This window comes from Petromyzon marinus, chromosome 1 (assembly GCF_048934315.1).
Source record: "Petromyzon marinus isolate PM22_M1 ecotype Great Lakes invasive population chromosome 1, UKy_Petmar_22M1.pri1.0, whole genome shotgun sequence".
NCBI classification, from domain to species: Eukaryota; Metazoa; Chordata; class Hyperoartia; order Petromyzontiformes; family Petromyzontidae; genus Petromyzon; species Petromyzon marinus.
Window position 1 is genome coordinate 12,158,152 of NC_133667.1, and position 18,835 is coordinate 12,176,986.

Genomic DNA, 18,835 nt, shown 5'->3' on the forward strand with positions numbered 1-18,835 from the left:
CTTTCAGTAAAGACACGTAGAAGGGAAACAATAAAAAAACACAGCAAGACATTTTTTTCTTGCTGTGGTTTTCACACCTGATGATGATTGCTTGTATTGCAGTCGAAACGTCGTGATAATTTAAATGTTTTATATTTTATTATTTTATTGTTTCCCTTCTACGTGACTTTACCGAAAGAACCAAGAATATCTATACACTTATCAACGTGTGCGTTGCACTGCGTAAATATTACAAACAAGACCCACCTGAGGAATTGTTTTTAGACTTTGTGAACATGTTTTAGTGTAAACAAAGCATTGTAATATTTTAAGACCTTGAAAATAGATATTTTTGTGTTGGCTAAGGAGGAGTAAAGTACTTTCTGAGACAGCACAGCAAGTAGGATATATAATCTATATGGGTGGATATTTGAGTCTTCCCACCCTTGTATGCACACCACGATTTCCACACGCAAAACACACAGTCCTTAAAATACAATCAGGTGTGTCTGTAGCTTTGGCAAGACTTTTCCTGGGTGAACAACTGCAGTTCTGGTGTTATTGCAGACCCCTGTGAAATAGGATGACGCATTGATACTATATAACCCGTATTATATACCAGTCCATGGGCTGATGGCAGTGTGGTTAGAGTAGCCGACTCCCAAAAAGCGATACGGTGTGAGTTTAAGTCCCAGTTTGGGGGTCGACTTATTTCATTCTTAAGTGGATGGTAAAATGGGGTGCAGTTCAGAATCAGAATCTTTATTTGGACTGTGGAGGAGGAATCCGATGAGCTTACGAAGCACTTTTGTTCGCAAATCTCCAATATGGAGCGGGTGAGAAAGAAGTTACAACAGCAATACGATATGAATAAATAATAAACGCATGAATTATATAAGCCCCATTTTATCTGGCTTCGGCACGGTAGCAAAAACAACAACAAAACAGTCCCAGACCCCACACCAAGATAACAGACGCTAGTAGTCCCTAAATAAAATGGCACAATAACATTGAACTATCGATACACAGGGTAAGGATCAAAGTTTAAATGGATGGGAAGTCGCCAGTGATCATATCGTGGTTAGATTTGGCCACTGGCATGAGAATGCAAATGATCCGCAACTGGCTCTGGTCACTTCTGGAGATGAACACAAACCAATAATTAATTCACATAACTGTAGCTTGAAATGTATTGTATTTTTAAATTACGCTCTGACAGGTTGAGTGTATGAGCTCTTTCGCACCGTACATCGCCAACCGTGCTAATCGGAGCTCACTGAACCTGGCCACTTGAGATAGATTCCCAGTGTCAGTGGCGAAGTGATACCTGCAATGGTTCTGTGCGCCGCTTTTTGCCAACCTTCGCCGACCAGCGCGGTGAAGTATTGTCAGACGACCGACACGGCGGAGTGAGGCCTTCTTCCACAAGTGGAGTTACAAAGGGCCAATAACTGTAATCATCGTGCTTTGTAACATCCACAGAAACAATTCATGATGTCAATTTTGAGCTTCGTTACATTTGTAATGGTTATCCTATTTGTGAGAACGAGGCTCTTCTGTACCAACGGGGCTCTCACGACTATGCATATACGCTGTTGGTACCATTTTATGTAATCGATATATGAACGATGATAATGCGGTTGTCATGCAGTCGCAGGAAGTAGCGGCTTAAACACGTGGGAAATGCTCATGTGACTTTTCCTACCCTCCCCCATTCAAACACTTATCCCCCCAATGGCCCCTCAACCAAGCCGTGAAGTTGTATAATACGTGTGGTATTTTTTCTGCAGACAATACCGTATGCTCCAGATTGTAAGATGCACTTTTACCCTCCCCCGCCCCCTTGAGTTTACCAGCAAAAATTGAGGGTGTGCGTCTTTTAATCTGGTTGCCGTGTGTGTGTGTGAGATCATTTATATATGATTTTTTTGACACCGGGCGCAAGTTTGAGGTTGCCTCTATTTTTCCGTAGTGCCTTGCAATCAGTACAATATGACAATTAATGTAAACATATTTAACGGTAATCTTCAATCTGCAATAATAGTAATAATATTGTAATCTATATCAGAAAATCATCAACTTCTCAAGATGCATACTTTCTGAGGGTCCGCATCCAGAGTTGGAGGGTTTGGCAAATTAAGAACAGTTTTTTAGCAAGGGAAGGAAGATGCGCACAGATGGGTTTTTGAACCCACTTGTTGTACTGCTATGTCCTGGACACACTGCAGCCACCAACGGGCTTGGAACCCTCACAAAAATCTCCGTGTGTGTGTTAGAGTGTTACCCCCTCGCACGCGTCGGTTTCCTCCCACATGTAAACACTCATTAATCGGCTGAAAACACCTCCGTATATAGAGGACCATAGAGCTTGGGCAATTGTTGGCTCCAGGTCACTGCGCGGCTTCCTTCCTGTTTGTGCTTCCTTGCGCCTCCTTGAGTGTTTCTGTACGAGAGTTATCGAAGAACTTTTCTTTGGTTCTTTCGGTAAGGTCACGTAGAATGAGAATAAAATAATAAAAATAAATTTTTATTTTATTCTCATTCAATTCTCATTCATTTATTATATTTTAATTATTTTATTCTCATTCTACGTGACCTTACCGAAAGAACCAAAGAAGATGAATCCTTGCAGTCACGAAAGCTTTAAATCGAAATATCGAAGAACTGTTTGGTGAGTTATAAGTAGAAAATATTATTCACAAACCCTTCCCTCCCGAGCGATGGATTGATTATATGTGTGTGCCACCACTACCCATGAATTCAACCTTCGAGTCACTGACAATTATTGCGTTTTTTTCCTCAACTGAAGATGCTGTCTTTCAGTCACGAGTGATTGCATAGTATCTGGTTGAAGTCAGTACACGCGTTTATTTTCGTGATTTTTGTTAAAGCGTTTTATTGTTACCCATTGCTGACCGGTAAACTACTTGCATGGCAATTCACAGCTGTTCCTATATCAGCTTCACATTTCTCAGTGTTCTAAAATGTCACTGCAAAGTGCATGTTACATTTAACACGTGCAAGTCATTCAATTATTGTCTTCTCGCTCTGCTCTAAAGAAGGGCCCTTGCCCGAAACGTTAGCCTCCTGTATTCTATTCTGTTATATGGCAGTGTTAATGACAAATGGAGTGAGATTTTTTTTCTTGCTTGAACCTCGCTTTTTTGTGCATGGGTTGGGTTCAATAGTTTTATTGCTATTCTGTCACGTGACTAAAGAGGTCGTTAATTAGCCACTTAATTTCTGATGTATAATTGGGGCCTTTATGGCTAAAGACTGATGGACCAGTCACTGTTGGGGGTCTCTAGACCTTAGACCGATAGCTTGATCTCCGATGGGCTCTCTTGACAATATGTTTGACTGTAAGCTCTGGATGGTATCTCACCGCGGTAGACCGATTGACTCACCGGTCTCTGATGGCATCTCTAGACAATAGACTGAGAGAACCGGTCTCTGATGGAATTCGTAAACAGACGCTGCAAAGCCCGTGGCAGCGGATATTACCAAACTATTATCAAACCTTTGATTGCGAGCATAATTCGTTCCGGAAACGTGTTTGTAATCCAACGCACTCGTATATCAGTTGTGATCACGTGACGCTCGGCAGTACAAAGCGTGTAGTGCTCGTATTGCAAGACCCTCGCTCGTTTATCAAAAAAATATTTGCTCATCTTGCTAAACACTCGCAGACCAAGTTACTCGCAATCCAAGGTTTGACTAGTTCTCAAATCCCTTCAAGTCACCTTTGAATCCCCGCAGTAGTACATGGCAATACTTACCCATCTTCCCTGCCACAGAGAGTAATCAGAATGTTTATGTTCAGAATCATAAAACGTATTTATACAGGAGGAATGTGATGAGCTTCACAGATGTCAAGTATGGGGCACGGGGTAAGCGCGTTACAGCAACAAACTGTACAAAAAAAGCTCAACAAATCACCCAAATGCATACAATCAAAAGTTAAACTGTACCAGCACAGGGCTAAAGCAGGGGAATGCAGATTTCGTAGAAGGTGCACAGTGGCGCACCCAACCAAATTTTTTTGCTCATTGTTAATAATCTCGACCCGCGTACTATTTGTGGAATGAACTTTTTTTTCCCGCGGGTGTTGGGGGAGGGATGCGCGCAAGCCTGAGTTGCGCTGATTCTGCAGAAGTCGGGAGCGAGGTGAGCGAGCGGCCAGGCGGCTCCGTCGTCCGCCGACTTGAAACCTCCTCCTGGTTAAAGATTCATGCGGTGGGGAAAATGACACCTGCCCTTGGGGGGAGGCGGCTGGGAGCACACACGGGCAGTTGCGGGGCGGCAAAAAAGGCAAAGGTCCCCCGTGTAGCCTTAACAGACTGTGGGCAAATGCTGTTAGCGAGCACCTTTGAAGGTCGGCACGGCGCACGAGGGGGCAGGTGGCCTCCATCGCGCCCGACCGCCTTTGTCTTCCCCCAGTGGCGATGTTTACACACCGCACCAGGTACTCATTTGAGGCTGAGTCGACCTAAGGGAGGCCTTGGACCGGTTCAGATAATCGTCGCTGGTGTTGGCCGTGAGCGGGAATCGAACCCGGGCATGCCAGGTTGGCACGCAGCGCGCTAACTGCTGCGCCACCGTTCGCGACAGGGGCAGTCCGGTTACAGGTTGGCTGTTCTCTCTTCGCTGTGCTCAAGACCAAGAGCCATTTCTGCCTCCTTACTTTCGTTTTTTTTTCCCTCGTCGGTTCAAGTTTACAAATCCGCTCGGGTAAACATGACCACTTGTCTGTGTTGTGGGTGGCAGAGGGGCAATGCAGGAAAATTTGTTGTTGCGCGATGCTTCTGTTCTCACACCTCCTCTCACCCCCCCCCCCCCCGCCTTCAACCAACCAGCCTGGTGAAGTGCGGTCAAATAAACCCCACAATCTGCAACGGCATAGTGGATTGTATGAAGAGACGTACTTTGAAATGATTACGTTCCTTCGTTCAGCTTTTTAGTTTACTATCTGTATGAGTAATAGTAGCCGTGTGTCCGTTCGGATGATTCAATCTCACCTTGTGTAGGGACTGGGAGGGCTAATATGTCTTTTATAAATCATTTTAATGCATTTCCCCCCCCCCCCCCCCCCCCCAATTTCATTCCAGTTGTGCTATCAGTATCATGTGATGAGACATAATCCATTCAAATATCTCGCAGAGCAATGCACCCTTTTCGTGTGAGAGAATGGCCTGCAGAAGCAGATGCTATTGAACTCCTTCTGAGATATCCTCAAGTGACCTCTGATCCACGGACTACGGGGCAGAATGTTCCCGCTCGCCCTGCTACGGGGGATAAAATATAATCTAATTTTATATGAATAGAGTGCCTTCACTCAAGGCATGACATTCCTGTGAGCCGAATAGCTCACAGTGTTATTCCAAATAAATGAAACTGTAACTGTTTACCTATTTTTTTATTCCCACTCCTTTATTGGCCTTGACCACTAGCGATCGTCCTTTCTAGCGAATTTTCCTGCCCAAGCCCACTTGGACTATTATATATCCATATTCCTTTCAAGGCAGTGTTATTGAAAATGAGTTTTGTGTTGCATTTCTTAACAGTCCATGTGATGGCTCTCACTTATATTTTCTAATCCACGTGCTTCTGTCTTGTCAGTGTTTTCCGAAGCGTTACTAGAACTAAACACGAACTTAATTTTATTTTACCAGGTAAGGCCCGGTAAGCTATATAGATTTTTTTCAGAAGTAACCTGGCCACAATTGATAGCTCAACGAAGTGGCTTATATGGATATTTTAGCAGCCAAATACTCTATAAACGCATGTTGATTCTGAATTTGGAGGGGAAAAACCAGAGGACCTGGAGAAAAATCCACGTGACCACGGGGAGAAACATGCAAACTCCAAATATACAGGCATTGTCAGGGTCGGGATCAAACCCACGACCTCTTGCATACCAAGCGAGGGAGTTAACATCTCACCACCAATCTTTCTCCCCGTTCTTTTTTGCACACTTTCCAGATTTTGTATATTATCTGCTACGGCTAGAGAATTGCATGGTATAAAAAAACAAACTATTCATACATATTAATTCTAAACGTTATTTTTTAACATTCAATTCGATACTTATTTTGTGACCGCAAGAATATACTTTAATCCATTAATCTAGTCTCGAATGTAATTTTCACTCGGGTCTACTCTGGGGTGTTTCGTGGACATTTAATTCTGCATCATTTCATCAACATCTAATCTTATTATATATGCTTCGTCTTGTATGTGACGATTCATTATTCAGAATATCTGTGAACAATATGGGGTGAACGAAATTGCACCAACGAGGCGGAGTGAAATGAGAAGCAATACATTGGGGGTAGTTAAATCGAGGCGGATATGATCCAATTTTTACATGGACCCGCAATCCCTGAATCATGACAATTCATGGCTATCCCTTGGGAGGTCGATTTGTTACAAGCCCACTGTTATCTTTGCCCCCCCCCCTCCCCACCCGTCATAGTTTTGCAAGGTGGGGAAACTGGAGTGACTGGAAACAATAGACACTTACCAGAGGGACAAACACCAACACTCCCCGGCTATTCAGATAACTTTTTGGCAGCACCCGGCTCATTGGCTCATTGCAAATTAATGTCGGTGTGGTCACGGGGAGTGGGCTGCATGTAACCGGATAAGAACCGTTGCTGCGTGCACACGCGCGCGTGTTCCCTGGGCCGAGAATAAAGATGTAAAGACGTCCGCTTGTCGCTCCCCTGAGAATGCGTCTCGCCTTGCCGCTGACAAAACCTCAAAGGAATCGTTCGCACAACTGTTTTCCTTGTCCCTCGACCCTGTCCAGCCTGCCAGGCCCTTCACACATTCATACTCTTGTCTGTGAAATCACAGATGATTATATCTATAGAATGTCGAGCAAATTATTACCCGTGCTTAATAGTGAAAAGCAGTTATGGCAGCGTGTCTAAAGGAGAAAGATCGAGGAGCGATAAGCCTAAGTGGTTAGCGTGCCACGCCACGAGCCCAGCATCTCGAGTTCAATTCCCGGCCCCTGCTAACGTATAGGGGAGGCAAATGGTTTAAACGGTCCTTTGCCTCCCCTAGGTCGACTCAGTCTTAAATGGTGTGGTGTGTTAACAGGAAAACACTGCTGAGACGACAAAAGTAGCCACGGCATTGTGTTGATCACCCCCCCCCCCCCACCCCCTTGTGCGCCGAGCCGGCCTTCGTAAGTGCTCGCTAACGGCTCTTGCTCTAACAGCCCCCAGTAGACTATAATAGGTGATACTCTCTGGTTCTTTCGGTAAAATAAGATATTTTATTTTTCTACCTACGTGGCTTTACCGAAAGAACCAGAGAGTATGGATTCCTGCAGTCACGGAAGCTTCAAATCTATAATAGGTGATCTTTTGTCGTGTTTGTCCAATGAATAAACGTTTTTACTGGTAGGAACCTCCTGGTTACACCAGCCCACAGGGGATTATTGTGTCCATTCGTCGTGCATCCAAAAATGGGAGGGGTGGGGCTGGGTGGAGAGGGTGGGGAGGGAGGGGCTGGGTGGGGAGGGGCTGGATGGGGAGGGTAGGTCTGGGTGGGGAGGGAGGGGCTGGATGGGGGGTGGGAGGGGTGGGGCTGGGTGGGGAGGGGCTGGTCACCCCGTGGTGCCCTTACAAAACTCAATGTTTAACCTGCTCACGCCAGCTTGTGCCCGCCCTCCCAGTCGGGCATATTTGCGGAATACACCACGTGGTGGTGCCGCCGTTGACCCTGGCCATTGACCAAGCAACCCAACGTTCCTACCAGCTCCCTCCGCAGGAATGTGTTAATTGGTGCGGATTACCCGCTGCGACATACGGATCCAAAAGACAGAGAAAATGGACGAAGGAAATGGAAACCAAACTTGACAAGTGTGTGCAAACAAGCGTGGAGAGGTGAACTCTTTGTTTCAGTCGCACTGAGAGACGGAAAGGAACGCATGGATTGGATTGGGCTGTAGTGACCGCTGCAGGAACTCGCAGATCCAGCCCGGTCCAAGCACAGAGGGAGCGTTATGGGATGTTATTGACGTGAATGACGTCGTATAAAAAATGAAAGTTTTTATTTATTTATTTCACGGTACTCATGGAAACGTGGCACGGGTGTCTCACAATGCCCCACGTCCCCTGGGGGGCATCTCAGTGGCTCTTAAAACTGAAACTGTTTTTGTTTTAGCAGGTAAGGCCCACTGAGCTATCGTATATAGTTATTTTTCAGAAGCGACCTGGACACAAATGGTAGCTCAACGTAGCTTATCATCATGTGGACATTTATAGCAGGCAAATGTATCAACAACGCTTGTTCATTCTAAATGTAGAGGGGAAGAACCGGACGATCCGGAGACAATCCACGCGACCACGAGGAGATAGTCATGCACACCCGAAATATGCGGGGTCGGGGTCGAACTCTCGACCTCCTGTATTCCAGGTGAGGTAGTTAACATTTCGCCACCGTGGCGCCCCACTCTCTGCATTGTGTGCATGCTGTGACTACGTCTCTGTCTGTTTTTTACGCCTTCACCAATTTTATCCCGATTGTGCTTTTCGGCATCGTGTCAGGAGTCGAGAAAATCGGTAATCTTGCAGAGCAGTGCAACTCTTTGCGGTAGAGAATGGCCCACAGAGGCGGATATAATAGAGCTTCCTCTGAGATCCTTATAGATGCTATAGAATGGTTCAATCACAGGACAATCGAATGTTTTTAGTATGCAGCATTGCGATATTATTTAATATTTTTACTGTGTAATATTTAGCCTTCCTAAATTTATTACACATGGGTTAACAACAGTGTGACGCCATGAGATGGAGAATCTGCAGAGCAGTGCAATCCCCTTCCATATTGGAGTGCAGCCCTTGGAAGCGGATACTACAGAACTTCTTCGCAAATCCCTTCATGGCACCTCTGAATCCCCGCAGTAGTACATGGCAATACTTACCCATCTTCCCTGCTACAGAGCGTAATCAGAATCTTTATTTAGATTGGAGGAATTCGTTGAGCTATGAAGCTCTTTTTCAGTGATGTCCGGTAGTAATGTTCGTAGCATAATGGTCAAGCCTATCATTTTAAATTCCAACAGCTGTAAGTATGTTGAACTTCTTTCGCTGCTCTATGTGGCCAACCGTGCTAATGGGAGGTGCGGGGGAACGACAACAAACTAAATACGAAAACGCAGATGTAAACAAATGAGTTTTAAATTTAGAGTGAGTCAAAGTTAGGGCAGCAGCACCACCATTGATTGTGATGCTTTTTTGCGTGCAGTTATTGGTGACTGGGCCGAGACCATCAATTCTCGCTACACTTGAGAGCCCAATGTAATAAACTAAACACTAAACTAGTTTTATTTCACCAGGTAAAGGCCCACTGAGCTGTGTATTTCTTTTTCAAAAGCGACCTGGACACAAAGGTAGCTCAACGAGGTGGCTTATGTGGAAATGTAGTGCAGCCAAATACTCCAAACGCTCGTTGATTCTAAATGTGGAGGGAAAAAACGGAGGACTCGAGAAAAATCCACGTGGCCACGGGGAGAGAGAGAGAGAGACATGCAAACTCCAAATATTCAACAGGTGTGAGGGTCGGGATTAAACCCACTAGCTATATACCAGGCGAGGTAGTTAACATCTCGCCACCGCAGTGCGGTGACGGCTGACGCCCATATTCACGCACAGGATCTCAGCAGTGCCGGCTCAGCGTCTCCGACTCCACCCGGTCACCTCGTCTAATTATAATTCTTTAATAGTGGATAATACCTTGATATAAACCCCCGTTTATGTCTGTGGTATGGAGAGATATGTACGTGCATGACAGGGATAGCGCTATGTGATTTTAAGGTTCGGGGAGAGTCAAACTGTCCGCGAAGATTTCTTGGCGATGCTGCTTTGGCAGCGACTCGCGAGCACGATAACAAAATACATCGACGCATAAGACTGTGGTCTTGAAAGGAAACATAGATAACAGATGACGTTTGGGGCAATGGTCCTTCTTTCATAGCCTATGAAGCACCTGTGTTATGAAGAAGGGCCATTGCTTCAAACGTTTTTCTTACCCTTAAATACCTTGTCGTAGACGAATGCGCGTTTGTGTTGTGAACTGTATGCACAGGCGGTGCTTGGAGTCGAAACCCAGGATCTCGGTGGTGACAGCTCATCGCTCTGACCTCTTGAGGCGCCGGGCCACCTTGCTTGTGTTTTTGCCTTGCGCGTGTGTGTGTGTGTACAGCCCAAGTGCAACGGTTAGTGCGCTGCGAACCCAGCGACCCGAGTTAACTTCCCGCTCACGGTCAACACCAGTGACGATTATCTGAACCAGGTTCTGGGCCCTCCCCTAGATTGACTCGGCCTCAAATGAGACCCTTGTGCGGCGTTTAAAATCATCGATGCCGGAGAGTCAAAGGCGGTCTGGCGTGGCGCCGGCCACCACATCCCCTCGTGTGCCGTGCCGGCCTTTATAGGTGCTGCTACTCGCTACCTCCACTTCCCTCAACAGTCTGTTAAAGCTATACGGGGGATCTTTGTCTATGCAGCCTAAGTGCAATGGTTAGCGTGCTGCGTTATGAACCCGGCGACCCAAGTTCGCTTCCCGCTCATGGCCAACACCAGTGACGATTATCTGAACCAGGTTCTGGGCCCTCCCCTAGGTCGACTCGGCCTCAAGTGAGACCCTGGTGTGGTGTGTAAAAGCATCAATGCAGGGGAGACAAAGACGGTCGGGCGTGGTGCCGGCCACCCACCCCCTCGTGTGCCGTGCCGGCCTTCACAGGTGCTACTCGCTAACAGAGTTTGCCCCAAAAGTCTGTTAAGGCTATATGGCGGATGTTTGTCCTGTGTCTTTGCAGCCCAAGTACATAGCAATATGCATCGAGGAGATCAAGCAGGAGCTGAGGCAGGAAAACATTGCCGTCAAGGCCAACGCAGTCGCCAAGCTCAGCTACGTGAGTCCCTGCCGTCCCCGTGAAGGAGCTCGCGCAAGGCTATGGTTACAGCCGGTTCCCACGCTCGCGATACGTATGTATGCATGTATGTTGATCTTCTTTCGCACCGTACGTAGCCAACCGTGCTAATCGAAGGTGTGGGGGAAGGGCAACAAACTACACACAAAGTGTGGTTCTAAAGAAATGAGTTTTCAATTTACTACACACTCACTACCACACACTAAATACACTCACTACTACACACTCAATACACACTACTACATAGTCGCTCCTTCACACTGATTACTATACTACACTCACTACCACACACTCACCGCTGTATGTATGTTGAACTTCTTTCACACCGTACCTAGCGAACTGTGCTAATCGGAGGTGCGGGGGAAGGACAACAAACTAAACACAAAAATAAGTTTTAAATAAATTATTGTTAAATCTAGATTAAAGAGCGGCTTCGTCATTTTGCAAGGAAGAGTGTTCCAGATGACCGGCAGAAACGTATCGTGAAAGCGTGCGTTGCGGTGACTCTTTATTCGATGGTTAGCTATTGATTTAATTCCACGAGTGGTGGGGGAATCGATTTTAAATCCTGTGCGCGCGAACGAGACAGAATGTGGTGCTACAGGTGAGACCCAACTGTACGTGCAGTCCCGATGAGAATGACCTTCCGGGAAACCTACTTGCAATTTCTAGAGAGTGAGAAGTAACCACAGGATGGTGCTGCAAACCCAGCGACATTGGTTTTTGATACCTGGCCATGGGTAACCTATCGGTGACACATGATGGCTGAACCGTTCTAGGATCTCCCCAAGGTCAACTAACTCAGCCTTCAGTGAGTACCTGGTGTGGTTGATGAATGAGCACGGTTGGCTATGTATTGTGCGAAGTACATACTTGATGTGTTTTATACATATCGGTACTGGGAAGACAAAGGCGGCCTGGCGTGATGCTGGCCACACATCACCCGATCGTGCACTGTGCCGGCCTTCCACTGTTGCTCATTTGAAGCATTTCTCCCAAGAGTCTATGGCTTGATGGTAGATATTTGTCTTGTGTCGTTGGTCTGAATAATATAATGATGCTTGCTGATGATATTGGTGATGTTCGTGCTCCTGATGATGCTGTTAATGATGCTGTTGGCGTTGCCATTGCAGCTCTAACTCCTGCTGTTCATAATAGTAAATAAACAATTTACAACGCGATAAAATTTCCAAAATGACAGGTCAATGTCCAATCGCTACTCAGAGGCCCAAGATGCTGACACTTGGCGATGCTGCTACCGATGTTGCTGCTATTCCTGCTGCGAATGTTGACCACGATGTTGATCACAATGTCGCTACTGATCCTGATAATGCTGATAACGATGATGGTGGTGGTGATGTCGATGACGTGCAGCTTCAGATGCAGGGCTACGACATCAGCTGGGCAGCCTTCAACGTCATCGAGGTCATGAGTTCAGCGAAATTCACGCACAAGGTGAGGGGAGGCGCAGCTGCCCTGAATCATTACCGTGCAGTCGTAAACACCTTGTGTGCGTGTGTACACACTGGAGAGGCGCTGCCGTGGGGTAATGGTGAGTGCCCTGGAGTCGTGGTCCAGAGGTCACCCGCTCGTCTCGCACCTCCGATTAGCACGGTTGGCTACGTACGGTCGCGAAAGAAGTTCAACGCACAGACTCGCAGAGGGAGGCTTCGTAAAGCTCTTCGCTGTATTATTCAGCGTATAGCTCACTCATATTTACCATGGTCATTATTTTGAGCACAGCAGAGCAGTGGTTCCCAAGATTCCTGGACCCGCAGACTGTCGCTGTCAAAACCCGAGCGCATTTTTGCGGCGCGGTGAAAATATTTGCGCGTGGTGAATGATGAAAAAAAATCTCACATGCATGTGTAGTGACTCAACTCGGAGACAGTAAGACTTGGGGCCACTTCTTTATTTAACAAGCACCATCGGGATAACACACACCCCTATGTGGGTGCACACTATTATTATTAAGACCTTCTGTTGTCGGCAGCACTACTTAGAACAGTTGGTAGGCTGTCTGACTAGCAGCGCCCCGGGATGACGAAGACTGAGAGGACGACGAGGAGATGGTGACGACGAGGAGATGGTGATGACGACGAGAAGGTGACGACGCTAGACTTGAGCAGCACGACGGGGGATCCCACTCCCAGCAACAACCACGAGGTTCCGCACAGGGGGGGCCCCTCTTATACTCTCAGCGTGGCCTTGCTCCGCCCCGGCCACGCCCCCCTTCTGGAACATTCTCGTGGGTTCCCGGGGCTTCCCGATGGGCCCCTTCTGTGACCTTTCCCCTAGATGTCCCCCTCTCGTATATATCGTGGCCTGCTGACTCGAGTTCTGCCGCACACCGCAGTTCCCCTTTTTCGCCAGCAGCCAGCGCTATGCCACTACACATGCAACAGTTTTGCGGAGCGATTCCACGGCCTTGCGGGGGAGCGCCTGCACCAGCCAGTGCCGCTGTAGAGGGGCTCCCCAGAGCATCCCTCGAGTGCTCCGCCAGCAGTGGCCTGAGCAAGCAAATTGCAGGGCTGCCCCTTTACCTCTTAGCGTATGTTTGTGGCCTGGGTGAGAGTGTGTGTTTGCATGAGTGTACATACTGTGTGTGTAATGTGAATGTGTGCGTGTATATACTATGTGTGCGAGCGTGTGTGAGTGGAGAGCAAGACCCGAGATCACGGCCAACACCAGTGGCGATTATCTGAACCGGGCCTCCCCGAGGTCGACTCAGCCGCATATGAGTACCTGGTGCGGTGTGTAAACATCGCCACTGGGGAGACAAAGGCGGCCAGACGTGGTGCTGGCCACCCACCCCCTCGTGTGCCGTGCCGGCCTTCATTGGTGCTGCTCGCTCACAGCATCTGCCCCTGCATCCTATTAAGGCTACACGGCGGATCTTTGTCTTTGTATACACACAATGTGTGTATACATTAGCTATAGTAATAATACATAGCTGTAATCACCGTGCTCTCTCTCTCTGCTGCTTGCATGTCTCAGCGCATTGGATACATGGCGGCATCGCAGTCGTTCCACGAGGGCACCGACGTCCTGATGCTCACAACCAACATGATCCGCAAGGTGACGCTCGCCACGCTCAATACAATCATCACTCGCCACACTCAATACAATCAACTTTTGCCTTCGTATGTTTAACAATGTGCACGTGGTAAGCCACTTCGTTAAGCTTTCATTTGCAGCCAGGTCGCTTCTGAAAAAGTGTTCTATCGCTCAATGGGCTTTACCTGGTCCTGTACGTAGCCAACTGCACCATGCCTCGCCAACCGTGCTAATCGGAGGTGCGGGGGGAATGACAACAAACTAAACACAAAAAGCAGTGCTAAAGAAATTCGTTTTCAATCTATATTTAAAAGGGGGATAGCTTCAGTGAGTTGCTATATCGGAAGAGCGTTCCAGACGGCCGCAGAAGCGCATCTAAAAGCGCACGATGCAGTGACTGTCTTTAAAATCAGGACGTATGTGATTGAGTAACTCGATTGTTATTTCTTTACTCTTTTGTTCTTTCGGTAAAGTCACGTAGAAATAAAATAAATAATAGAATACGACGTTTCGATTGCAACAGAAGCAACCATGATCAGGTGTGAATGCAAGCTCATAGAGAGACACATATACAGAGAAAGAGAGACAAACACAGAGAGAGAGACACACGCAGAGGACAGACACACGTGTGTCTCTCCTCTGTGTTTGTCTCTGTGTGTCTCTTTGTGTCTCTCTCTGTGTATGTGTCTCTCTCTATGTGTATGTGTCTCTCTCTCTGTGTATGTGTCTCTCTCTCTTTGTATGTGTGTCTGTGTATGTGTCTCTCTCTCTTTGGATGTGTGTCTCTCTCTGTCTCTTTCTCTGTGTATGTGTTTCTCTCCTTGTCTGTGTTTGTCTCTCTCTCTGTGTGTGTTTCTCCGTGTCTGTGTTTGTCTCTCTGTATGTGTCTCCCCGTGTTTGTGTTTGTCTGTCTCTCTGTGTCTCTCTCTCTCTGTGTCTCTCTGTGTTTGTCTCTCTCTCTCTGTGTCTGTGTGTCTCTCCGAGCTTGCATTCACACCTGATGACGGTTGCTTGTGTTGCAATCGAAACGTCGTATTCTATTATTTATTTTATTTTATTTCTACGTGACTTTACCGAAAGAACCAAAGAGTAATTCCTGCAGTCATGAAAGCTTCAAATCAAGTTTGTCACTTCTTTGTTTTAGGTCTCGTTAAATTGTGCTCACATCTCGTGTGCGTGAAAATACAATTGCGCGTGTGTAGTCTCGCGTGTGTGACAACAACGTGCGTGTGGTAACGCTCGCTCGTCATGCAGGACCTGAGTAGTCAAAATCAGTACGACGCCGGCCTGGCGCTCACGGGCATGGCGTGCTTCATGACCCACGACCTCGCCCGCGACCTCGCCAACGACATCATGACCCTGGTGAGAGTCCCGGTCTTGGCGCTGCGCGGGCGTCTGGTCTCCCTCTCAGGAGCCGATGTCTTTATCCGAGCAACTTAACCGGAAACCAGATTTTCTAGGTTCAGGTCCCTGGGACTGTTTTTATTTTTGACCAGGTAGGGCCCAGAATTGATGAATGATGGCTTGATGTAGTGGCTTGTTGTAGTAGCAGCCAAGTAATCTAAACCGGTGTTTTTTCTCTAATTTTCGGAGGGGGGCCACTTCGCCGATAAGACATCAGTGTGAGGGCCGCCACACATTTGAAACTATTGGGTTTGACAGCAGCCCGTTGATGGGGGGTTATTGTCACGTTTGTGTATTGTCAGGGGCCGCACTTAAAGGCCACCAGGGGCTGCCAGTTGCCCGCGGGCCTTGCAGTGAAGAACATTGCTCCAAACGCACGTGTGGCGTATTCGCATGCATTGGCGGCTCTTGAGTCTTTTACCGAATTAGAAAAACAAAAACCTCCTCTTGTTACGTTGGTTGCCGACCCCTGGGCTAGGGAGAAGAGATGGGTTGTTTTAAGGAAGGAAGGGAAGCAGGTTAGTGACGATGACGTACGTATGCGTGTACGGTGAACTTCTTTCGCACCGTACGTAGCCAACCATGCTAATCTGAGGTGCGATTGTAAGGGCACACGGGGGATTTCCGCGTGATGTGCTGCAGATGTCGTCGACGCGCCCGTACATCCGCAAGAAGGCGGTGCTCATCATGTACAAGGTGTTCCTCAAGTACCCCGAGTCGCTCCGCCCGGCATTCCCTCGTCTCAAGGAGAAACTGGAGGACCCAGACCCAGGCACGGCTTGACCCCCCCCCTCCCCCCACCCCCTCGCGATCCCGGAGCACCGCGACCCCATATAGACACGACATATTAGCTGACACATCTAAACTGTTTTGAATTTTACCAGGTAAGGCCTACTGAGCTCTGTAGCTCTTATTTTTTCAGAAGCGACCTGGCCACAAATGGTCAGTCAGCGCATGTCGATTCTAAATGTGGTGGGAAAAAAACCAGAGGACCCGGATAAAAATCCACACCACCACGGGGAGCGAGGTCACGCAAACTCCAAATATAAAGCAGGCGTCATGTTCGGGATAGAACTCATGATCTCCTGTATATCAGGCGAGGTAGTTAACATCTCGCCACAGACTTGACCCGGTCACTTGAATTGTATGCAGTTAAAAGGGTAAAACCTATTACTGTATGCATGTATGTTGAACTTTTTTTTCGCGGTTGTACGTAGCCAACCGTGCCAATTAAACCTCACCCCAACCTCGTAAGACTGACCCCGACCCCTGACTCCAAACATTGAACTTCATGCTTAATGCCGACCCAAACAATAATGTGTCGTTTACCCACCACCACCCGACGCCTCCAATTATCAAGGTTTGTCCCGTAAACAAAACCTGCCAGTTAGTTACTACTTCAGCACACCGGTTGGCCGTGTCGGGTGGTGGCGGGTTTAACAACACACATTTACGCGATCTAACCCGAGAAAACCTTGGCTTGTGAATCATACCGGTCGCGAAAGCCTCCTACGTGTTTAAATTGCCGAACCCAAACGGTCCTCTCTCAAGACAACGACCTCCGCCCTCAATTAACTGAGCCCTGCGTTCGGGCCGGCGACGGTGGTGGGGCCCGGCGCCGCCTGTCGCGTAACCACGGTGACGGCTCGGCGGCGCTGTCCGCTCCCTGCGTGCGTAGGCGTGCAGTCGGCGGCGATGAACGTGATCTGTGAGCTGGCGCGGAGGAACCCAAAGAATTACCTCTCGCTGGCGCCGCTGTTCTTCAAGCTCATGACCTCGTCCACCAACAACTGGGTCCTCATTAAGATTATCAAACTGGTGAGATCCCCCCTCTCCACCGCCGCTCGCCTACCTTACCTCCTTGGAATAATTATCAAATAACGACTGCAACTGCGTAAAGGCCATCCCCGCGCCACGTTGGTGTTTGGGGGTTAATTTGTGGGGATCGGTAGTGTAGCGACTTGAACACGTAGGCTTTCGCGACCAATATCATCCGTAGTGCAGGTTTTTTTTTTTCTGTTGGGTTAGTTTGCGTGAATTTATCAATGTGTCATTAAACCCGCCACCACCCGACACAGCCAATTCGTAAGTTTTGCCAATTCGTGACTAGTCCAGCACACCCAGAAAAACCTCTATTGTGGATCGTATCAGTCGCGAAAGGCCTACGTGTTAAACTTCCTGAAGTGAAATTTCTATTTAAAGCTTTCGTGACTGCAGGGATTCATCTTCTTGGTTCTTTCGGTAAAGTCACCACGTAGAATGGAAATAAAATAATAAAAATGAAACATAATAAAATAAAATTCTCACGACGTTTCGGCCACGACAAAGCGCTGTCGTCCCGACAGTTCTGTACCTTCACCTGAAGAAGGCCACTTGTGTTGTGGCCGAAACGTCGTGAGAATTTTATTTTATTTTTATTTATTTTAATTATTTTATTTCCATTCTACGTGACTTTACCGAAAGAACCAAGCAGATGAATTCCTGAAGTGACTCGTGTTTATTCCGCTTTTGGGTTCGTTTCCCCCAATTGCGAATGGACCCACGACGGACATCCGGTGGGGGACCGCCCCCAACGCGTAGGTCAACTCGGTCCGGAAATGAACGCCCGGGGGCTGTTTGGTGTTTTGCGTTCTCTCTGTGCTTGCAGTTTGCGTCGCTCACTCCCCTGGAGCCGCGGCTGGGAAAGAAACTCATCGAGCCTCTCACCAACCTCATTCACAGGTGAGTGGCGTTCACGACGGGGCATGCAAACGCGCAGCCCCACGCTTGTGTGTGCATACCCCACCGACGCACAGTCGCGTGCGCGCGCACTGACACCTGTGTCCACACTGATTCAACCGGCCTTTTGCGTATGGTTTCTGAGATCTGCCGTTTGTTAAAAAAAAAAAAATATAGAAACATCGCTTGAGGTATGGTTTCTGAGACCTGGAGGTTGTAAAAAAAAACAACACTTGAAAAATATATGCACGAATATATGCACGCCAAGCTGCATGCACGCCAAGCTGCATGCTTTGGAATCGTACTGAGAAGCAGCATGTGGAACGCGTGGATCGGAGAACGCACCATGGGTTCGAGATGTCGCATTGACTGTTGACAAAAAAGTCGGTGGGCTTGGGCAGGCGACGCTTGGTGGTCGAAAATGTCGATTGAGCGAGCGGCAGCCGACCGAGGTAACAGAACCGCGAAGACCAAATCTACCAAAGAGATGGGAGCGTCGAAATCGGCTCGTGCACAGGAGCTACAGACACAGGCTGTGTTTACATTGCAGGACCATGAGATGGTCTCAACTTGTGGAGGCACTTGTCATCAAGAAATAGATTTTGATTTAAAGCTTTCGTGACTGCAGGGATTCATATTCTTGGTTCTTTCGGTAAAGTCACGTAGAAGGGAAACAATAAAATAATAAAAATATAAAACAATAAAACTCTCACGACGTTTCGACTGTAA

The 18,835-nt window shown here is 47.7% G+C and overlaps 1 protein-coding gene across 5 annotated transcripts in view; it reads left to right on the forward strand.

Annotated features, from left to right (window-relative positions):
- Window positions 1-18,835, forward strand: part of LOC116942235 (AP-3 complex subunit delta-1-like) — a 63,735-nt gene that overhangs the window by 4,508 nt on the left and 40,392 nt on the right. For all 5 annotated transcript variants that reach the window (XM_076065790.1, XM_076065813.1, XM_076065851.1 and 2 more), the window contains exons 2-8: window positions 10,814-10,909; window positions 12,302-12,382; window positions 13,925-14,005; window positions 15,239-15,346; window positions 16,031-16,160; window positions 17,067-17,206; window positions 18,036-18,109. In XM_076065790.1, the coding sequence (XP_075921905.1) occupies window positions 10,814-10,909; window positions 12,302-12,382; window positions 13,925-14,005; window positions 15,239-15,346; window positions 16,031-16,160; window positions 17,067-17,206; window positions 18,036-18,109 (710 nt within the window). The remainder of the gene's footprint in view (window positions 1-10,813; window positions 10,910-12,301; window positions 12,383-13,924; window positions 14,006-15,238; window positions 15,347-16,030; window positions 16,161-17,066; window positions 17,207-18,035; window positions 18,110-18,835) is intronic.